Raw genomic sequence first — 18,204 nt, 5'->3', positions numbered from 1 at the left:
GGTGACAGATTATTTCAACCCAGCAAGAAAGCCTCGTTCACATTTGCCAATAAGCACGAGGCACACAGAGGACCAGTACACAGTGTTGCATTGCCAGTTGGCACTTTGGCATCTGCCCACAGCATTCTAAACTCTTTCCCGTTCGTAACATGCCTGAAAAACTACACATGGAGCAAAAAGTTTGATAAAAATATATTTAAAACAAGCAAGAAAAAATAGTTTCAGCCTTAAGGATAACTTTCATCATTCTTTTAACCAAGTAGAGTTAAATTATACGTAAAATGATTTCAAGTACCAACTTATAAAAGATGTGATAAATCAAAACCCAAAGAACCAGAGAACCTTTTTTTTTTCAGAAAAATGTATTTGCAATTCAAATGTTCATATAAAAAGCATAAATTTTAAAAAGTTCATAGATGTGTGTTTTTAGAAGTGCTATGGTTTCGCCATTCATTGCAATTACATTCCAAAATGTGCAGGGTGGTCTACACCACGCTGCCTTACACTTGTGTCACACAGAAGTCACTCTCATCACAACCTCCCCTGAGCTATTATCTTCTGACAAATCTTCGTGGGGCCTCATCCGATTGAACAGATGCAATAACACATAGCCACACTGAAACCTCGGGGAAGTTAACTGCGTTGGGTGGACCAAGTTCCTGTTCCGCAGAGCCGTCAATGGCAACCATAAAGTCCTGCTTGTGGAAGACTCTCCCCGGCTACTTTCTTCGATGTCTGTGGCTTTATCATAATTTAGTACATCCCAGTGTAAGTTAACAGCTCGCCAGCGCTTAAATACTCTGTAAACTGCAGCTCCTTCATGGACAATGAGACCTAAAATTCAAGGAAAAATAAAAAAAGGCCAGTCATAATCAAAAAAGTTAAGAATGTTATTTTGTATACAAGTAAGGGATTGAAAAAAAATAGTCAATTCTCTGTTACTCGTCATCATCAAAAAACATGGTATCCTGACTTCTCAAGTATTATGGCTAATGGTAAGCTACTTTCCAGATTACACAGGAATAATCAATATCCAAAGGATATGAATACACTAACATGCACAAAGCAAAGTTCTCATGAATATAATTAACTTGCCCCATCACGGCTGAGAACATACCTTGGGCACTTACATTGCTTTAAGAGAATCATTAGGTTTATTGATTCATTCATCATCTCTTTGAGTGCCCACTGTGGCCCACACAATGTCTTAGGGACTTTGGTCTCAACTGGTAACTTAATTTAGGAAAGAGACAGATATTAAAATCACTACCATCTTCCCAGTTCCTAAAACAATGTCTGATGCATAGGAGGTATGATACACCTTTTTCTTACTTTTACTCTCTTCAACCATCCAACAAAAATGTATTTAGCACCTACTTGAGAGTTTCATGTATATTACCTCATTGAGTTCTCATTATGAACACATCCAGCATTTTACAAACCAGGAAGGAGCTCAAGACCAGACAACTAGCAGCGGGGGAGGAGGGTTTCAGACCCAGGCAGCCTGGCTCCAGAGTCCTTGCTCATTGCTGCTATATAGTAAATTGGATGATTACACATTTCTGAGACAGACTCTCGGGAAAATAAACAAGGTAATGCAAGAACCTCAGGGACCATAAACTGGCAGTGTGTAACTAGGATACATGGCTCCATCTCTACCATCCAGCCCAGATCCTGCCACACCCTGCATTTTTCACACAGTTACACTTCCGCATGTGGTCCAAGAGCTTTTGAATTGGTGACTGCTCACAAAAAGAAATTCCTTGGGGGAGGTCCCCTTCATTCGAGAAGTGAGAAGAAACTCTTCTCCTTCAGGAGGCTGAAATTCCATTGAAAGTCGGTAGAGAGATCAATAAGAGTCTTTTCTTAGATGGAATGTGGTTTCAGCTCAAGTCGTGATCTCAGGGTCGTGAGATTGAGCCCTGCGTTAGGCTCTGTGCTTGGGCGGGGTGGGGAGCGATCTGCTTAAGATTCTCTCTTGCCCTCTCCCTATGCCCCTACCCCCCTTCTCTCTCTCTCTCTCTCTCAAATAAATAAATCTTTAAAAAAAAGTTTATTATGGAATTGTTCATATTTGAGGGGGAAAACCCCAAACAATCTTAAAGTGCATTCTGAGAAGAATGGATAAACTGCATTGTGTGAATCAATGATCACAGCAACACAATTGAAGGGAACAGAGTCACATGCACTAAGATGGATAAATCTTAAAAGAGCAGAAATCTCAAAGCCACATTAAAAAAAAAAAGAAAGTTTCAGAAATAAATGATTGGGGTAAATCATTATTAATTAAAAAGTCAATAGTGAATCTATGTAAAAAGTATAAAAACATGCATAAAAATAATAACCATGAAAGGCATGATAGTGGGGAGCAAAGAAAAGAAACAAGGTCCAGGAGAGGCTTCAAATAGGCCATTCGACTGTATTTCTGATGTCACATTTTTTTTATGCTGGGGGTGAAGATGTGGCTGTTCAACATATTCTGCGTACTTTTTTGTCCCTGAATAATTCCTATGTTAAAAAATTACAGAGAATTAGGAAAATTTATCTAAGATGTATTGAGGCATAGACAACTCAGGTAGTGGAGACAAATAGGGAGGTTACCACGTTGCATGTGGAGAGCAGAGTGGAAACAGTAAGGAGAATATAGAGGGACAAAGTAATACACTTGTCAGATTAAAAAAAACTGACAGAAATAGTAATGCAAGAAGCAGGAAGAATCAGAGTCTCATATTTTTAAGGCTGCATGAAGCGGTGATTGAAAGGATGATAGTTACCTTCCCATAGGCACAATGAGTAAGGGTTTTGAACATGGTTTTGTTGGGAGGATTACTTCATTTTTTTGTCCGCTAAAACAATGGCAGGTAGGTGATGGAGATACCCAGTTTTTTAGATGACACAACTACCTAATACCAGAATTTAAGTTTTATATTATTCCCTTCCCAGGGGATAAACTTCTGACGCTTGTGACCTAAAAGCATTCCAAGGATGTGAACATAGGCCACTAAAACATGCATGTGGCCCAATAAATAAAAATAGATAATTGTGGACCACCACCAAAATAATGAGAAGGAATGTAAACTTCTGTTAATCATAGCAATTGCAAATAATTGTTTTGATCAACTTCATTTTCCCAAGGAATAATTGACACAACTGATCAGATATTTTTGGGAAACGGCCAGACTAAGTAAAGACTACCAGATTTTAATTGATGATTCTATTATTAGCCTTCCGAAATCTCTGTGGGCCATGATTTAACTTTTCTGGCTCTATTTTTCCTCATTAAAACACAATCAGGGTACCTAATCTATACTTTCAGCAAGATAGTAAAAAGAGAAATTGAAATTCATCAATTATAAAGCACTCAAATTTCCTCGAGATGGCGGCTCTATAAGCACAGGGCATTATTATTAATTAAAAAGTCAATAGTGAATCCATGTGGTGAGACACATTCACTCACACTAATCACAAAACCATTACAGCTTGCAACAGGTTCCTTCTGGAGAAGTGCAGTGATGGGAGATGGCTTCACCCCAGGAAACCACTCATTTCACAGGATCCTATTCTTTTTTTTTTATCCATTTCCTTTAAGAGGCCAGAAATCAGATCATTTACTAGAGCTTCAAGTCATTTTCTGGGAATACATTCCTGGTAGCCCTTTTCTAAATACATAAATCTACCCAATGTGCACAAATAAATCCCACAGGTCTTTATAGTACATTTTGAACGGAATTTAGAGAGAGAGCTACTTGAAGTTTTCATAAAGACAGAGTCCTCTTGAATTTCCAGCTCCGTGTGCTGCTGCTTAATTGCATTTCAAGTTACGAATGAGGCTTAGATTTTGTTTTATTCCCCATTAGCGTTCAGAATTACTCCTTGCCCTTTAGAAGCTTAAATTTTCCTGAAATAGGAGAATGCCACTCCACCCCAACGTTGTCCTCTGGAAGGTGCATTTTCCCCCTTTCTTCTCTAAATCTTCTAGAATCGTAGCAAATGCCTTTTGTACTTGAGGTAATGAGAACATATGGCTACTCCCATCATTGAAATCCAAGAGTAAGGATTCATTTGACTTTAGCCCACATGCTGAAAATCCAACAATTAAAAATCATACTGCCATACTTTCTTACTGACGATCTTGTCTCCTCTTGTTTCACAACCGATAAACTCACTTCCTCCAGTGGCTTCACTCTCTGAGTAATACCTCAAATTAAGCATTAAATGAATTTGTCACCTTGACATTTCAGGTCATATAAGAACAGGCTTAGATTTATTCTGAGATTTGTTTTTTTTCATCTGAGTCACTAGACCTGAAAGGAAAAGCGATGATAATTTCTATAAAATGTAAATATTAAATATTTTAGGATACTTGCTACATTATTAATAGCATGGGTGTCAACAAGGAATGATTCATAGGAATTTGGGGTTTTGAGAGTTCAGTAAGTATGTGTGTATATGTGTGGTTGGCTGCTTTTTATCATTTCCCTGCTTTTTATCATTCAACATTTAATTGGAGCATCCCCTTATTAATGTGCAAAGGAACATTTTTGTTAGGGAACAATCTTCTTAAAAAAGAGCAAGTTTAAATGTTTCTGGTTTCACTGAAATAAAAGCACAGTGTTCATATATAGGTAAAATATATCCCAAATTTGTAAGTGATGTGTTGGTTGAAATTCTTATATGATAGTAGAAAATGAATTAATTACCCAAAGAAATGATGGGGGAGATTATCAAGGTACATAGGCTCACATGTGTGTGCACACACATGCCACTTGTCCATGTCTATTTCAATACAAACAAATGATGTGTTATAATGAACAGAGACCTGTAAAATTTATAGTCAAATACAAACACATTTTGGTATTAACAACCAAACTACTGATCAAATAATTTCATTTCTTGTGTTACCAGTCTCAGCTCTTGTTCAAATAGGTTTGGTTGTTTTTCAAAACTTAAATTTTTATCAATGTTCTATTTTGTGCCAAGCACTGCACTAAGTGGTTTATTTGCGTGATTTTCACTTAAGCTTGACAGAGACTCTACAAACAGATACCATGATTGAACAATTTCATGGTTGAGGAAATTGAGACATGGAGAGATTTAATAACTGTCCAACATCATGAAGATGTAAGAATAAGACCAGAGATGGGAGCTCAAATATGTCTACTTATAAACCCTGAGTACTATAGTCCCATTTATGTTAAATTTTCAATGGTAAGGCAGTTTCTCTTAGTCATAGAATTAAGGCCACCTAAAAGAGTCCTTGCTATGGACTGAATGTTTGTCTCTCCAAAATTCATATGTTGAAGCCCTAATCCCTAATGTGATGGTATCTGGAGGTGGGACTATTTTAAGTCATGAGGGGGAGGCTCTCATGATAGGATTAATGCCTTTATATAAAGTGGAAGAGACACCGAGGAAAGGCCATGTGAGGACACAGGAGAATGACAACCACCCACAAACCAAAACGAGAGACCGACTAGACTGAACATGCTGGCACCCTGACCTTGGACTTACCAGCCTCCAGAACTGTAAAAAATATATGTCCTTTGTTTAAGCCACCCAGTCTGTGGTATTTTGCTTTAGAGGCTCGAACAGACGAAGACAGACCATGTAGATCTACATCATCCTCATTTAAAATATGAGTAAATAGAGCCCTGGAGACTGTGATTTGGGCAAAGTTAGATCATTAGCTGCCATTTTTAATATCCTTGTGTGTCACTGACACTGTTATATCTCTAAGAGGCCCAATGAAACAGCCCCTTCCTCCTCTCCCTACCCACAAGAAGAAAGTTGTTGAAGGCAACACTAAAAGTGGTGAGAGCGTCATCCGGGAAGCCACACCCACCCTGAGCTTTCCCAAGAAGTGCAAGGCCCACAAAGGAATAAAGACTGAAGCCCTGTGTGCTGTTCAATCAAAACGACCTTTGGGAGAGCTAAAGAACTTGCAACGCACAGCAGATATTTGGCCAGAAAAGGTCCAAGATTTCAAGAAAAATTTCACCACTGTCCACTGTCAAGAGTTCTTTCTGTCTCTCTCCCTCTCTCCCCACCTCGCTCAGTGAAATTTACACATATTCTATAAAATACAACCGATGTCATTCAGAGAAGTCAGCGTGCACCAGAAGCAGAACAGGGAGTTTGGGTCCCATTTAATCCCACTTAAGAACAGTTTAGAGTCAATCTCATAAAGTGGACCCATTTTTGACTCCTTAATTTCTATTACTTGAAGACCAGAGCATGGTTGTTCAAGGAGTATTAACTAAGTAAGACTGTGGTCGAAGATACCCTTTGTAGTATGAGCTTTGCTAGAGTGTCATAAAATGCATTAATCTTCCTGGCGTATTTTCCCAACCTACCCTAAATTTAAATGCTCGTGGACACTTAGATGTGACGGTAGAGGTAAACACTTTTAAAAGTCACTCCCCCATGGGGCACCTGGGTGGCTCAGTTGGTTAAGCGTCTGCCTTTGGCTCAGGTCATGACCCTGGGATCAAGCCCCACGTTGGGATCCCTGATGAGCAGGGAGCCGGCTTCTCCCTCTCCCTCTGCTCCTCCCCCTGTTTGTTCTCTCTTTCTTTCAAATAAATAAAATCTTAAAAAAAAAAAGTCACTACCCTATTGTTGAATCTTGTTAATATGAACCTTGAAGAAATAAACATGAGTGATTCCTTCTTTGTATACTGAATGCTTTTTGTTGAACTGAACTATATGTGGAGCTTAGAGAAAAAAACAAAAATGCAAAAACATAAAACTTACAGAGATGAAAACTGAAAGACAATATAATATATACTGTCGCTGAAGTCACTAGACTCACAAGACAAAGCCATCATAAATTGATATCTCAAAAGCCAGGTCTCTGGGAACTACATGCCCTGATTATATATGGGGAGTTTTGTGAAAATGTACTTCCAGTGTTGCCTGTATCAGAACAAATAATGTAAAGAAATATCCCACATAAAATGCACTTATGTCTATAAAAGACGAGTTGATTTTTCCATTGTTGAATATAAATTATATATATATATATATATATATATATATGTATTAATTCACAGATTTAAGTTGAGAATGGCAGGCTGATTGTGAGAGCATAAAGTTCAGGGGCTCAAACACTCAAACTATTGGTAAGAAAATCTTCTGTGCAAGAAATATAATAAGAATAAGAATTATTCACAAACTTCCCACAGCACAGAAGCCCTTGCAACAAAAGGCTGGCTAATTTCCAAATACTGATGATCTGACCCACCCAGCCCCAAAGTAGGGTACCTAACAGTACACATGAAGAAAAGGTTATTACAAATAGTGAAGACCCTAAGTGACTGTTTCTCTGAGAGTACACAAAAGAAAATTCACAGTGTCTGCCTTATGACCCTGCGACTCTCTCTGTCCTCCCGTCTGCTCAGTGAAGTCCACAGCCATCAGCCTGGATGCAAAGAGCACACAGGTGCTGGCTCTTCCATGTTGATGACGTCACTGCCTGGCGACTGAACAAGATGGCAAAGCCGAATTTTAATAAGGAGTATAATAGTTTACTAACTGGCAGGGAGGGAAGAACACTCTTTTCCAAAAAGTCTTGACATAGGTTGAATTTGCTTCTTGACGTACCATCCCTGTTTCAGTTAACGATTGTCCCCCAAGTCAATTAAGCTAAAAATCTTGGAATCACCTAGACTCCTCTATCCTCTTGCACTAAATTCTGCTAATTCTATCTTCTTAGCAAATCTGTGATAAACCCGTAAGACAGAGACTTCTCCGGAATGATCACTCTCCTACATTTTCATAATGAACTATTATTAAACATGCTTCAAGATCCAGATTCTCTCATAATTTCTTCTCTGACCCACTCAAAATTAATCCCTCTCTCCTACCTTCTACCTCACCACAAGGAAAAACCTGCACTATTTTCCTTATTACCTGTAGTCGAATAATTTTTTTCTATGCCTGTGACCTCACTCAGCTGTGTGTCCCCGGAGGGCAGGAGCCCTACTCCTACTTCAGTGCTTGAAACACAGTAGAAACTCAACAAATCTTCACTAAATGAGAGGGAATGAGAAAGAGGAAAGTAGCCATCCCTGGAATCTGAGGGATGACAAGGGTCTAGTCGTGACAGTGCCACCAACACAAAGATCTCAAGTATTGTTCTTTAAAACGGTAGAGTACCATCTTAAGATACCAAGTGGAGACATTGAGACATGTGACAAGGACTCCAAGACTAGAGATGGAAGGGGTTTAGGAATCGGGAGCTATGTTTCATACATATATGAGCATATGTATGTGTACACGCACACACACACACACACACTCACACACACACACTCGGATGGGCACAGGATAGTGCTTCTTTACAAGGACTTATTTTCAGTCCCAGTAAACTGTAGCTGACTCCTCCATGGTCTTTTTGGCCTGGTCATCAAATATCTCCCTGCATCCAACAATCATGAACCCAGCTAGTCACAAAATGACTACGCTCAGGCCTAAAGCCTAAGAGGCTGATATGGATTCTTCTCTGCTATTTCCAGGCAAAACAGGGAGTATAAAAAAGATTGTCCATTCATCTGACTACTTGCTGTTCTAGGAAGCCAATCCATCAATCAATCATTTTAATGATTTCTTTTATTCCTTAGTAGATAGGAGACTTCTGATCTTTCAATTACTAGCCCTGCCTCTCAAATCTACCTTTGGCATAGTCACAGAACATTCCTCAAAAGCTGTAGACCTTGTTACACGTTATAAAACACATGATACGTTAATTTTTTAAAGGATTAAGAGAATTCACCGGAGAGAAGAACTGTTATATCATCTAAGCTTCTGCCCAGAAGTGCCTGTGAGAAAAGCCACCTACGGATACAATTATTTCAATAAAAGAAATGAAGGAATAAGCCCAATGCCCTTAGAGATGACAAAGATATCCTAGCGCCCTCCTATAACTGGGAGCATGGATTAGAACTAGTTTAATTTCAGCTGAATACAACTTCAAGTCTGTCCTTCAATTCATGAGCAGATGAAACACCTTCAGCAAAAGGGTGATGACATATCACACAGCGATTGGCAGTGGACATAGTCACTGAATTTCAAAATTAGAAAACACTGGGTATGATTTCATCTAACCCCTTTGCTTTGGGGGATGAGGACTCTGAGGCCCAGAGAAGTGACATGGCTTGCCCAAGGGTCCACAGTGCTAGAGCCCAGGATCAGAGTCAGACCTCTGATGCCTGGTCCAGCGTGCTTTATACTCTGCAAGAACTCAGACCTCAGGAGCCGTCCTTGGCCAAAGTCAGCCCACACTAGTGTCTCCTTGGCCCAAGGGATATTATACCATGAGGTAGACAGAAGCACAGTCTCTTCAGTAACACCCGAGGCTGGGACGGTAAGTTCTCCTCCGGTCTTTATCCTCAAGGGTACCCGGCAGCATTGGGACGGATTACAGTGACCCTCACAATTTATAGGAGTAATTCCACAAACCCCAGTGTAACAGTATTGGGTTAAAAAACCCTATCAACGTCCATCTTCTGTGTTAAAGTTTTTGGAACTGGGACTCTACTTTGGTGGGTTTCCATTCGTTTCCCACATTCCAGTATATGGACTAAAAACAGTTCTTTTCTTCCTTTCCTAAGTAGGCTCCACCCCAACGTGGAGCTCAACGCAGGGCCCGAACTCACAATGCTGAGATCAAGAGTCAGATGCTGAACTGACTGAGCCACCCAGGTGCCCCGGACCAAAAACAGTTCTTAGAAGAAGGCTGTTATGGGCTTTTCCTAGTGACAAGTAGAAACAAACACAATGTCCTTCTCCAACGGACAAACTGTCTACTGCAAACTCACAGAACACGATTTTATCAATCTCTAGAGTAAAGCATATATGTGTTGGTTGTTCTATTTTTCAGGATGAGAATAACACTTAAAAAGACCTAACCTGAAACATCTAAAGCCTGTTTATCTTTATGACTGTAATAGGCTATCTCATCTTTGTTGGCTTTGTTTTTCATTTCTCTTAAATCATACAAGCAGTGGGTAAAAATTCCAAATAGAAGTGACCACCTAAGCATAAATAAAATTTCTAACTCTTTGATTTCATTCACACAACCTCCGTAAGATTTTTTTAATTGAAAATATTAATGGCATTTTTAACCTGAATATTAAAATGCTCAGACCTTAGCTTTCCTTAATATTCTAGTCTATGAGCTAGCAACAAAATTCAAGGTTTAGATGTGATTCTTTACATACATAATTCTTTTTTTTTAAGAATTTATTTATTTATTTGACAGAGAGAGACACAGCGAGAGAGGGAACACAAGCAGGGGGAGTGGGAGAGGGAGAAGCAGGCTTCCCGCTGAGCAGGGAGCCCAATGTGGGGCTCGATCCCAGGACCCTGGGATCATGACCTGAGCCGAAGGCAGACGCTTAACGACTGAGCCACCCAGGCGCCCCTACATACATAATTCTTATTAGGAAATTGTTTCACTCAGATCAATGGAAAAGAGATTGCTCTTGGGATGCTGAATTAAATCTTGCCCATTCTCTATTAATATTTCTCTATGTTCTGTATGGCTCTATTAATTTAGAATACATGAGTAAAGACTTCACAAAGTGGCTATATTACTTTGGGTTTTGGGGGGGGTTTCTCCATTTCTGATCTAAATTCAGCTCCCCCATCCCTCCAAAAAGTACTTATTCCTGTTGTTATGCCCTAGGTGTTTGAGACACCAACTGACGTGGTTTCACTTCATGAATAAACATCTTGTAAATGAGCCATTCGAGCTCAGCATATAAGAAGGGGTATTTACTAAATAATAAATAGAATTAACTGAATCACATAAATATTCTGTCACAGGCTCTGGGGCGACAAGGTCTGGATTCCAATCTCGGGTCCCTCTTCCAATCTGTGAGACCCTGGGGGGACTACTTAATGGTGCCTCGTCTCTGAGATGAGAATAGCAACCTACACCTAGCAGAGTGTTGAAGATTAAATAGGAAATCTGAGGAAAATCGCTTCGCATAGTACCTGGATTAGAAAACATAATCTGAGATATTATTGCAGTATGGTCTTTAAAACCTTGTTTCTACATATCTGGAATAAGATATGAGCTCCATTTCTGTGCTCATCTCTGTGCTTCCTGAGTTTGTCTCCGGCTCCCCGTCAGCGCCCCCACAGTCCCCGAGCCTCTGTGTTGGGCACTGACGCATCATCAGAAGAGTGATCATGTTCACATTCTCTTCGGTAAATAAAGTTCTTGGCTGCAAAATAGTCTGAAGCCAGGAGATCCCCAGAGAGGCAGGTGATGGTTCTGAAGAACAATCTCTAGGATTTTAGGCTAAGGGGCTGCCTCGTCGTGTCACGGTTCCCTCTGCCACACTATCAACTCTGATCTCTCCTCCCAGGAAGACTTCCCGTTCCGAGCCGGTGGCCTCAGTACTAACCCATCTCCGACTGGCCTAGGGACACACTCAGATCTCTCAAAGGCTGTTCAGCTGTGCGTGAGCCTCGTGTATTTAAATTCCCACATCTAGGAATTCCCGCATGTGTGATCCCATGAGCATACAGTGTGGCCACAAGAGATAGCCATCCTGGCCCCTCCGCCACTCTCAACCATCACCGATGATCTGTCCCCTGGTTCCGGGCTCCTCTCAGCCCTCTCGACACACACGACTTCATGTTTCGGGCCAGTGTGGATGACCTGACCATGACCTGAGGTGCATGACCCTCGCCCTCTGCTGTCCCTCCTTCACTCCGGCCTGGGCCCTTCCCTTCCAGAAACCATTCCAGCTGCAAGCTTCGAAACTCTCCCACCTGGTGCGGACAACCACCGCCTCCTGGGCTTCTTACCCACTTTCTTAGGCTCAACGCACCCTCCTCCACCTGCTGAAGCCTGAGCCCCTGGACCGCACATTCCTTCCCAATTGGCCGCTTCTTTCTGGCTCTGGTTCCTTCCCCAGCACCGAGAAAGCACCCCCCCACCCTGTAATCACTCTCCCAGCCCTGGAGGTGAAAGTCAAGGCTGACAGTGCTGCTCAGGCTCCCTGCAACTCTGCATCACAAACCCCATCTCAGCCCAGCCTCAAAGTTCCCCTGTCTCCACCTTGCTCCTCATCTCTAGTGCGTCAAAAATACAGAGCCACGGGTCCTTGCGGATCGGGCCACCCTCATTCTAGTCTCCAGGGGGCGCTCTATCACGCCCAGTGCAGGGCCCGAAGCTCTCGGCAGCTGATCTTCATTTTTAATGCTCCCCTCAGACTCTTCCCCACAGCGTGCCTTGAGCATACCACCAGTTTGACTGAGAAACGGGAAGTCTTTTGCCAGGAGGCCCTTCAGCTTGTTCTCCGGGAGCAGCACAGGTAGCTGTGCCCACTGGGCCCGCTCTCCACCTGCCTGCCCTTCTCGGGCACCATGCCCCTCCTGGGCAAGGCCAACCCCTCCCCTGCGTGCTGGGTGCTAGCTCTGCATTCACACAGGCATCAAGCTGTCCATTCTTCGGTCTTTTCTCTGGTTTCTTCTGGATCTTTCTTCTCAGCATTTGTCCCTGCCTGACTCTACCATTAAAACAAACAAAGAGATGGGGCGCCTGGGTGGCTCAGTCAGTTAAGCATCTGTCTTCAGCTCAGGTCATGATCCCAGGGTCCTGGGATCGAGCCCCGCCTCAGGCTCCCTGCTCCGCGGGAAGCCTGCTTCTCCCTCTTCCTCTGCTCCTGCTTGTGTTCCCTCTCGCACTGTCTCTCTCTGTCAAATAAATAAAATCTTAAAACAACAGCAACAAAAACCAGGAAGTTTTCTCAATTCCACACCCACCTCTAGGTTCTGCCCTCATTTAACTGTGTCCTTGTTCAGCCAAGATTTGTTTAACCTACATTCTGAGCCCCCTTCTGCCTGTCCCAGCCATTCTCAGCCTTGCGTCTATGCAACCAACACCCATACTGCTAAATCCAGCGAGTACACTTTGGCTTAATTCACCTACTCTTGACTCGGCATCTGGCACTACTGACCACGTGTTCCTCCTCCCCGAAGTTCCTTCCTTCCTCCTCACCTAGGCTGACCCACTTTTTTCTCCCCTGGTCATGCTCCTCTGCCTGCTCTTTGTGTTTCTGTGTTCCTCAAACTGCTGTTCATCTCGCCCCGATCACTTTCCCCTGCAGACCACGGCTTCAACTACCAGATGTCAATCTCCAGCTCAAATTCCTATCCTGAGCTCCAGACCCCTATGTCCAGCCACTTCCTGGCGATTTCTACTTGATTCCTCACAAATTCTGCAAAAAGAAAATGTTCAAATAGAACGTATCATCTTTTCCTCCCATCTGCCCATCAGCCTCTTTAAATCACACCTGATGGCCCCTTTCCTTTACCCCCCACTTCTGCCCTACCTCTATTGATTCGAACGCCGTTATCTTGTGATCAACCTTTTTTAATTCCAGCAGCTGCCTATCTACCTTAATGTAGGGCCTAATCCTTTGCCTGGATTATTATCTTCTTGCCTTCCCGGCATGCCCCCTACCCTCTTCAACCTCTCCTAGATATCATTGCTTTGTCTTCAACATCACGCTGACCGGTCACACGCAGCCGACCACCCTCCAGGGGTTCCCTGAGCTTTCAGGGTTGGGTCCCACACCCATGTCTCACCTACAGGATCCCTGTAGACAGTCAGACCTTATTTCCTCTGCTACTCCCCAGCAAGCAGCTTTTGCTCTTGTCACACCAAATTCCCTATGAGTCCTCAAAAATACACATTTTCATGTGTTGACAGGTTCAGGCAGCTGCCTCTCTGGCCCCTTTCATGTTCTTCTTTAAAGTTTAGCTCAAGATTTCTCCCCCCACCCCATAGATGCTGCTAAGGATGGCTAACAAACCTTCTCCCACGAGCTCTCACAGGTATTTGTCTCCTGACACCTTCCATTTCCCATTTTAATCGTTTCTTTCCCTGTCTCTCGCCAGCAGCTGGAGAGCAGAGAACATGCTATATTCCAAGCTCCACAAACCTTTTCTGGGAAGGACCAGACAGTAAATATTTTAGGCTATGTGAACATTATGGTCTCTCAATGATGAGATTGTAACTCCTCATCGACAGCACATAAATGAATGGATATGTCTGTATTCCAATAAAACATTATTTATGGGCCCTGAAATTTATATTTGATGTAATTTTCATATGTCACAAAAAACATTCCTCTCTCAATATTTTTTAAACCATTTCAAAATGTAACAACTATTCTCAGATCATGGGCTGTTCAGAAACAGGCCGTGTTTTATTCTGTTCTAGTAAAACCTCTTACCCTGCACTCCAGGCTTATAAATACACTGTCAACACTCAGCAAATGTTGGCTTCATAGATGACTGGTGCCCCTTCGGCTCAACTGGTCCCCATTGGGAGAGATGACTGAAAGGGTCACCTTTTCTCTCGAGGAAACAGAAGTCAACAGCACGAGCATGTTTGGTCTGCTGCTCTGTTAACCTATGTCAACGTTTCTCCAAAAGAGCTTGAACTTCCCAAGGTCAAAGGAGAGGAAAGCAATGGGTTGTGTTTTCTACCCCATGAGGAGGTCTAAAGAGTTCATTTGCTTTGAGAGCCCATTTTAGACACTGCACTGAAGGGCAAGTAGCAAAAACAAGTCCTTCTATTCTATTTCCTGGGTTTTAAAGGCAGCAATATCCCTGATAACCAACCAGGATAATAATCTTTAGAGAAATTGGTAAACATCAGTGTGGTTAAGGCATAGAAAAGCCTCTACTTGAGTACTTCTCAAAGCATATAAAATATGAAGATTTGTTTTTCCTCTGACAGTTCTGAATTACAAAGCGCCTCTCTGCCCCTCCCTCGGAGGGGCCTGACCATGATGTGCTCAGAAGTGAGAAACGTAAAGATCAGAGGATGGACTCTTTTCAAGGGAAGTTGTGGCATTTCCTGGGGCATGATGCGTGCTAAGACACACTGAAGTCAGGAAGGAATGATCGATGCTTGCAAAGGAATCCTACTCTGTTTAAGAAACGATTCCAAACGAGCTAGCAGAGCACTCAAGTCCGGTACCAGGTCATGGCCACAGCGGTACCAGACCCCGTGGAGTGGCTGCCCTCGAAAGCCAGCCCTCAGCCTGGGAGGAAGTTTGAAGGGAAACCCAGAAGGGCTCTGGGCAAGAGCAGAAGGAGGCTTTTGTCCTCCTGCATTAGCAGCTGGACCAAGTTCTCCTCAGTAGCCAAACTGTGGCACTGAGGGATACAGATGCCCCGTCAAATTACTGCTCCGGAAATGGAAGCATTTCTCTTGGAGCAGAGGGAGCTGATTGTCTTTTTACATCTGGAGGGAAAATCATGATATGAAGATTCAAAAAAGAAGTACTGGACTACTCAACTTTCCTAGCTATCCTGCCAACCAGTGTTTCAGTTGAGCTGCCTTTTCCACATGCCTTATGATTCACGCAGATGCATCCATATCAGTGCTTCCTAGGACACTGGGCAGCCACCAGCAAAGACACCTCCTACCATCCGCCTTCTGGGGCAGCCCGAAGCGCCACCCACAGAATGCTTTCAGTAGCTCAGATCCCAGACTTGGGGGCGGGGGTGGTGGTGGTGACTTAGGTGGGGGAGGGTGCAGGCCCGTGAAAGGCTGGATCTGGGCTCCCAGTGTTCTTTGATTTAAAAAAATCTACATATATTTGAGTATCACCATCAAACTTGCTGACAACTTTGAGTGGGGTGGGGCTGCCCTGCTCGTGGGGCCCTGAGAAGAGGTGTGGGGGTATCGGTGGTGGACATCTGTCCTCCCCACTTCCCGTAGAGGAGGCCCACCCAGATCGCACTGGATTCTAGGGTCATGGCTCTCCCACTCTACCAGGCATCCTCACCCCCTCTGTGCAGGACAGCGTCTACATGGGCCCTGAAGGACGTCGGGAACAGGACTGTTCTCTTGGTAATTGTACATTTTTCGCTCGGAACTTTTTGATAGATTTTACATCTATCCATAAATATGTCTCTCTCTACAATGACCCAAAGGCTGCACATTTTATGAACTTTGCCTAAATTCCTCTTTCAAACACACTCGTCCGTATGGTTGATGGCCCTGCCTGACGATGCAAGAACCAAAGGCTCTCCTGTGGTCTCCAGCAAGCTCATTTTCTTTCTGCTCTAAATTGTGGCACATTCCAACTTCCAATGTTAATTTCTTTCAAACTCCTTAAGTAAATATGTTGTTTTTCACTGAAAATACTTCAGGAAATATTGTCAACTTCTGAATCATGCTGAGAAGTGCCAGAGAGCATGGAAAATTTTAAACAAGAGATAGTCCAAAAGTCATTTATATTTTGCTTGGAATGCATTAGAATTCTTTTTCCTGAGTTGATTTACTTTCTTAATCATGCTTTGCTTATGCTAATTGGTTTATATTTGTTGAAAGCGAGCCACAGGAAGGAAGACAACCTAAAAGCATCATTTTAGGAAGAAACAACCCGGGCATGAAATAGACCACTGGCCACCCGCAGTGAGAAGAACTCATCTGTGGTCACCGAGAGTTGGACTATCCTGAAATTCTTGGTCAAAATTCTTCATTTTTCCTCATATAATATCATAGAATTAGAAAAGGTACATTTTAAGTTTCGTGTCAGTAAAAGGTTCAGTCATGTGTAACTTTTAGCTGCTCTGCCTGGTGGGGTAAAAAAAAAAAAGCACAGTAAAGCAGTATCGAAAGTAAGAGAGAAATATTACCTTGGCTTTTTAACATGTAAACATACGTCTAATATAATCAAAGACCATAGGAATAGTTGGTATTTATTTATTTGAAGTTCTATAATGAAATGTGAATATATTACCAACGGGTAACTCTACCTAGTTTATTTGAGTGTGCCCAAAAACCTTGAGCTAGACAGATCACCAACTATGAAAAACAGATTTTTCAAAACTAATAGCTATAAGAATTCACATGAATTTTTAGAAATTAATTAGATTTAGACTAGAGGAAAATAAAACCTGACATTGGGGAGTATGAAATTTCTGCAGAAGGAGCATTTTTTTTTCAGTATTGACTGTAATTGGTACATTAAGGAGAAGTTATTTTGATCTGATGATCTTCATTCAAGTATATATCAGGTTATTTTTTAAAACTCCCTAATCTCTGCAGTTTTCAAAAGCAGGACAACATAAACAATCATAATATACTTTATTTCGTTATTTCAAAGTAGCCCTGAGAGGGATTTTTGGTTCCTGGTGGGTCCGTGTGCGCGTCAACTCTACCCCGTGTGCTTGTGTTTTAATCTGAGAAAAAGAGTAATAGGGACAACAGGCAATAATAGCCTCAGTACTTTAGCCACAGACCCAAGTGACAGAGGAAGGCAACTTTCCTAAAAGCAATTTCTGGGAGCCCTTTCTACATGAAAAAAGAGAGAAGTGAAACTCCTTGAGTGTTTAATGGTATCATAGATGGGGAGAAACTGGTCCTGAGTTCCTTACATGTGCGCGGGAATGTGGGGTGTCTGAGAGACAGGGATCTCTGACCTTGGCCCTGTCTTCTGGCTTCATGTTCAGGAAGAAGAGGTGGAGTATTTACAGGGCAGAGTTAGTCTGGGCCCCTGCCTACCACACCCCAATAGACGCCAGGCAGGACGAGCTGCATTAAGAGCAGGGCTCAGTGTGGATGTTCTTATTTTCTTAGGCAAAATTACCCCGCAAACCTAAATAGTTAGACAGACTTTAAGGAAAGCACTCTAATGGTGTTAAATATAGGTCAAACTACCAATGAAAAGGTCAAAAAACGGATATCCATTTTTGTCAAGGTGTGGGAGAACGGGAATTGTCATCTATTTGGGGGGAGGGCAAATTGGCAAAGCCTTTTTAGAGAGTAAAAATAGGGCATGTACTTATTACTCAGCCCAGACTTTTCACTTCTTGGAATCTTGCCTCCGGAAATACTCATTGGCAACATTGTTTCTAATGGCGAAGACTGGTAACAACGTGAATATCCATCAGTAGAAGAAAAGTAAATGGTTGTCCATCCATTCTAACAGGGAAAGATCGCTAGGTCATGTTGTTGAATGAAAATGACTTTTTTTCAACAATGAATAGTATGATCCCACCTATATTAAAATACCTACGTGTCTGTATGCCCATATGCATGTAAACCCAATGAAAAAGATCTGGCAGATATACACCAAAACGTTGGGGTGGGGGAGACCATTCCACAAAGAGAATGACATAACAGAACGGGCTGTATGAGTGAAGTGTTCTTCTTTTAAACTT

General features: G+C 42.2%; 1 protein-coding gene across 1 annotated transcript in view; it reads right to left on the bottom strand.

The window, feature by feature from the left end:
• Positions 1-432: 432 nt before the first annotated feature.
• The window catches only part of MARCHF11 (membrane associated ring-CH-type finger 11), a 98,816-nt gene continuing 81,044 nt past the window's right edge, over positions 433-18,204 (bottom strand). Inside the window, exon 4 of the mRNA XM_028097914.2 lies at positions 433-834. Within this exon, the coding sequence (XP_027953715.1) occupies positions 512-834 (323 nt within the window). The 3' untranslated portion in view covers positions 433-511. The remainder of the gene's footprint in view (positions 835-18,204) is intronic.

This window comes from Eumetopias jubatus, unplaced genomic scaffold (assembly GCF_037043125.1).
Source record: "Eumetopias jubatus isolate StellerSeaLion01/CBP00866 unplaced genomic scaffold, mEumJub1_p1.0 scaffold_5, whole genome shotgun sequence".
NCBI classification, from domain to species: Eukaryota; Metazoa; Chordata; class Mammalia; order Carnivora; family Otariidae; genus Eumetopias; species Eumetopias jubatus.
Note: the sequence above shows the minus strand (reverse complement) of the source record. Positions and strands in the feature narration are given on the sequence as shown.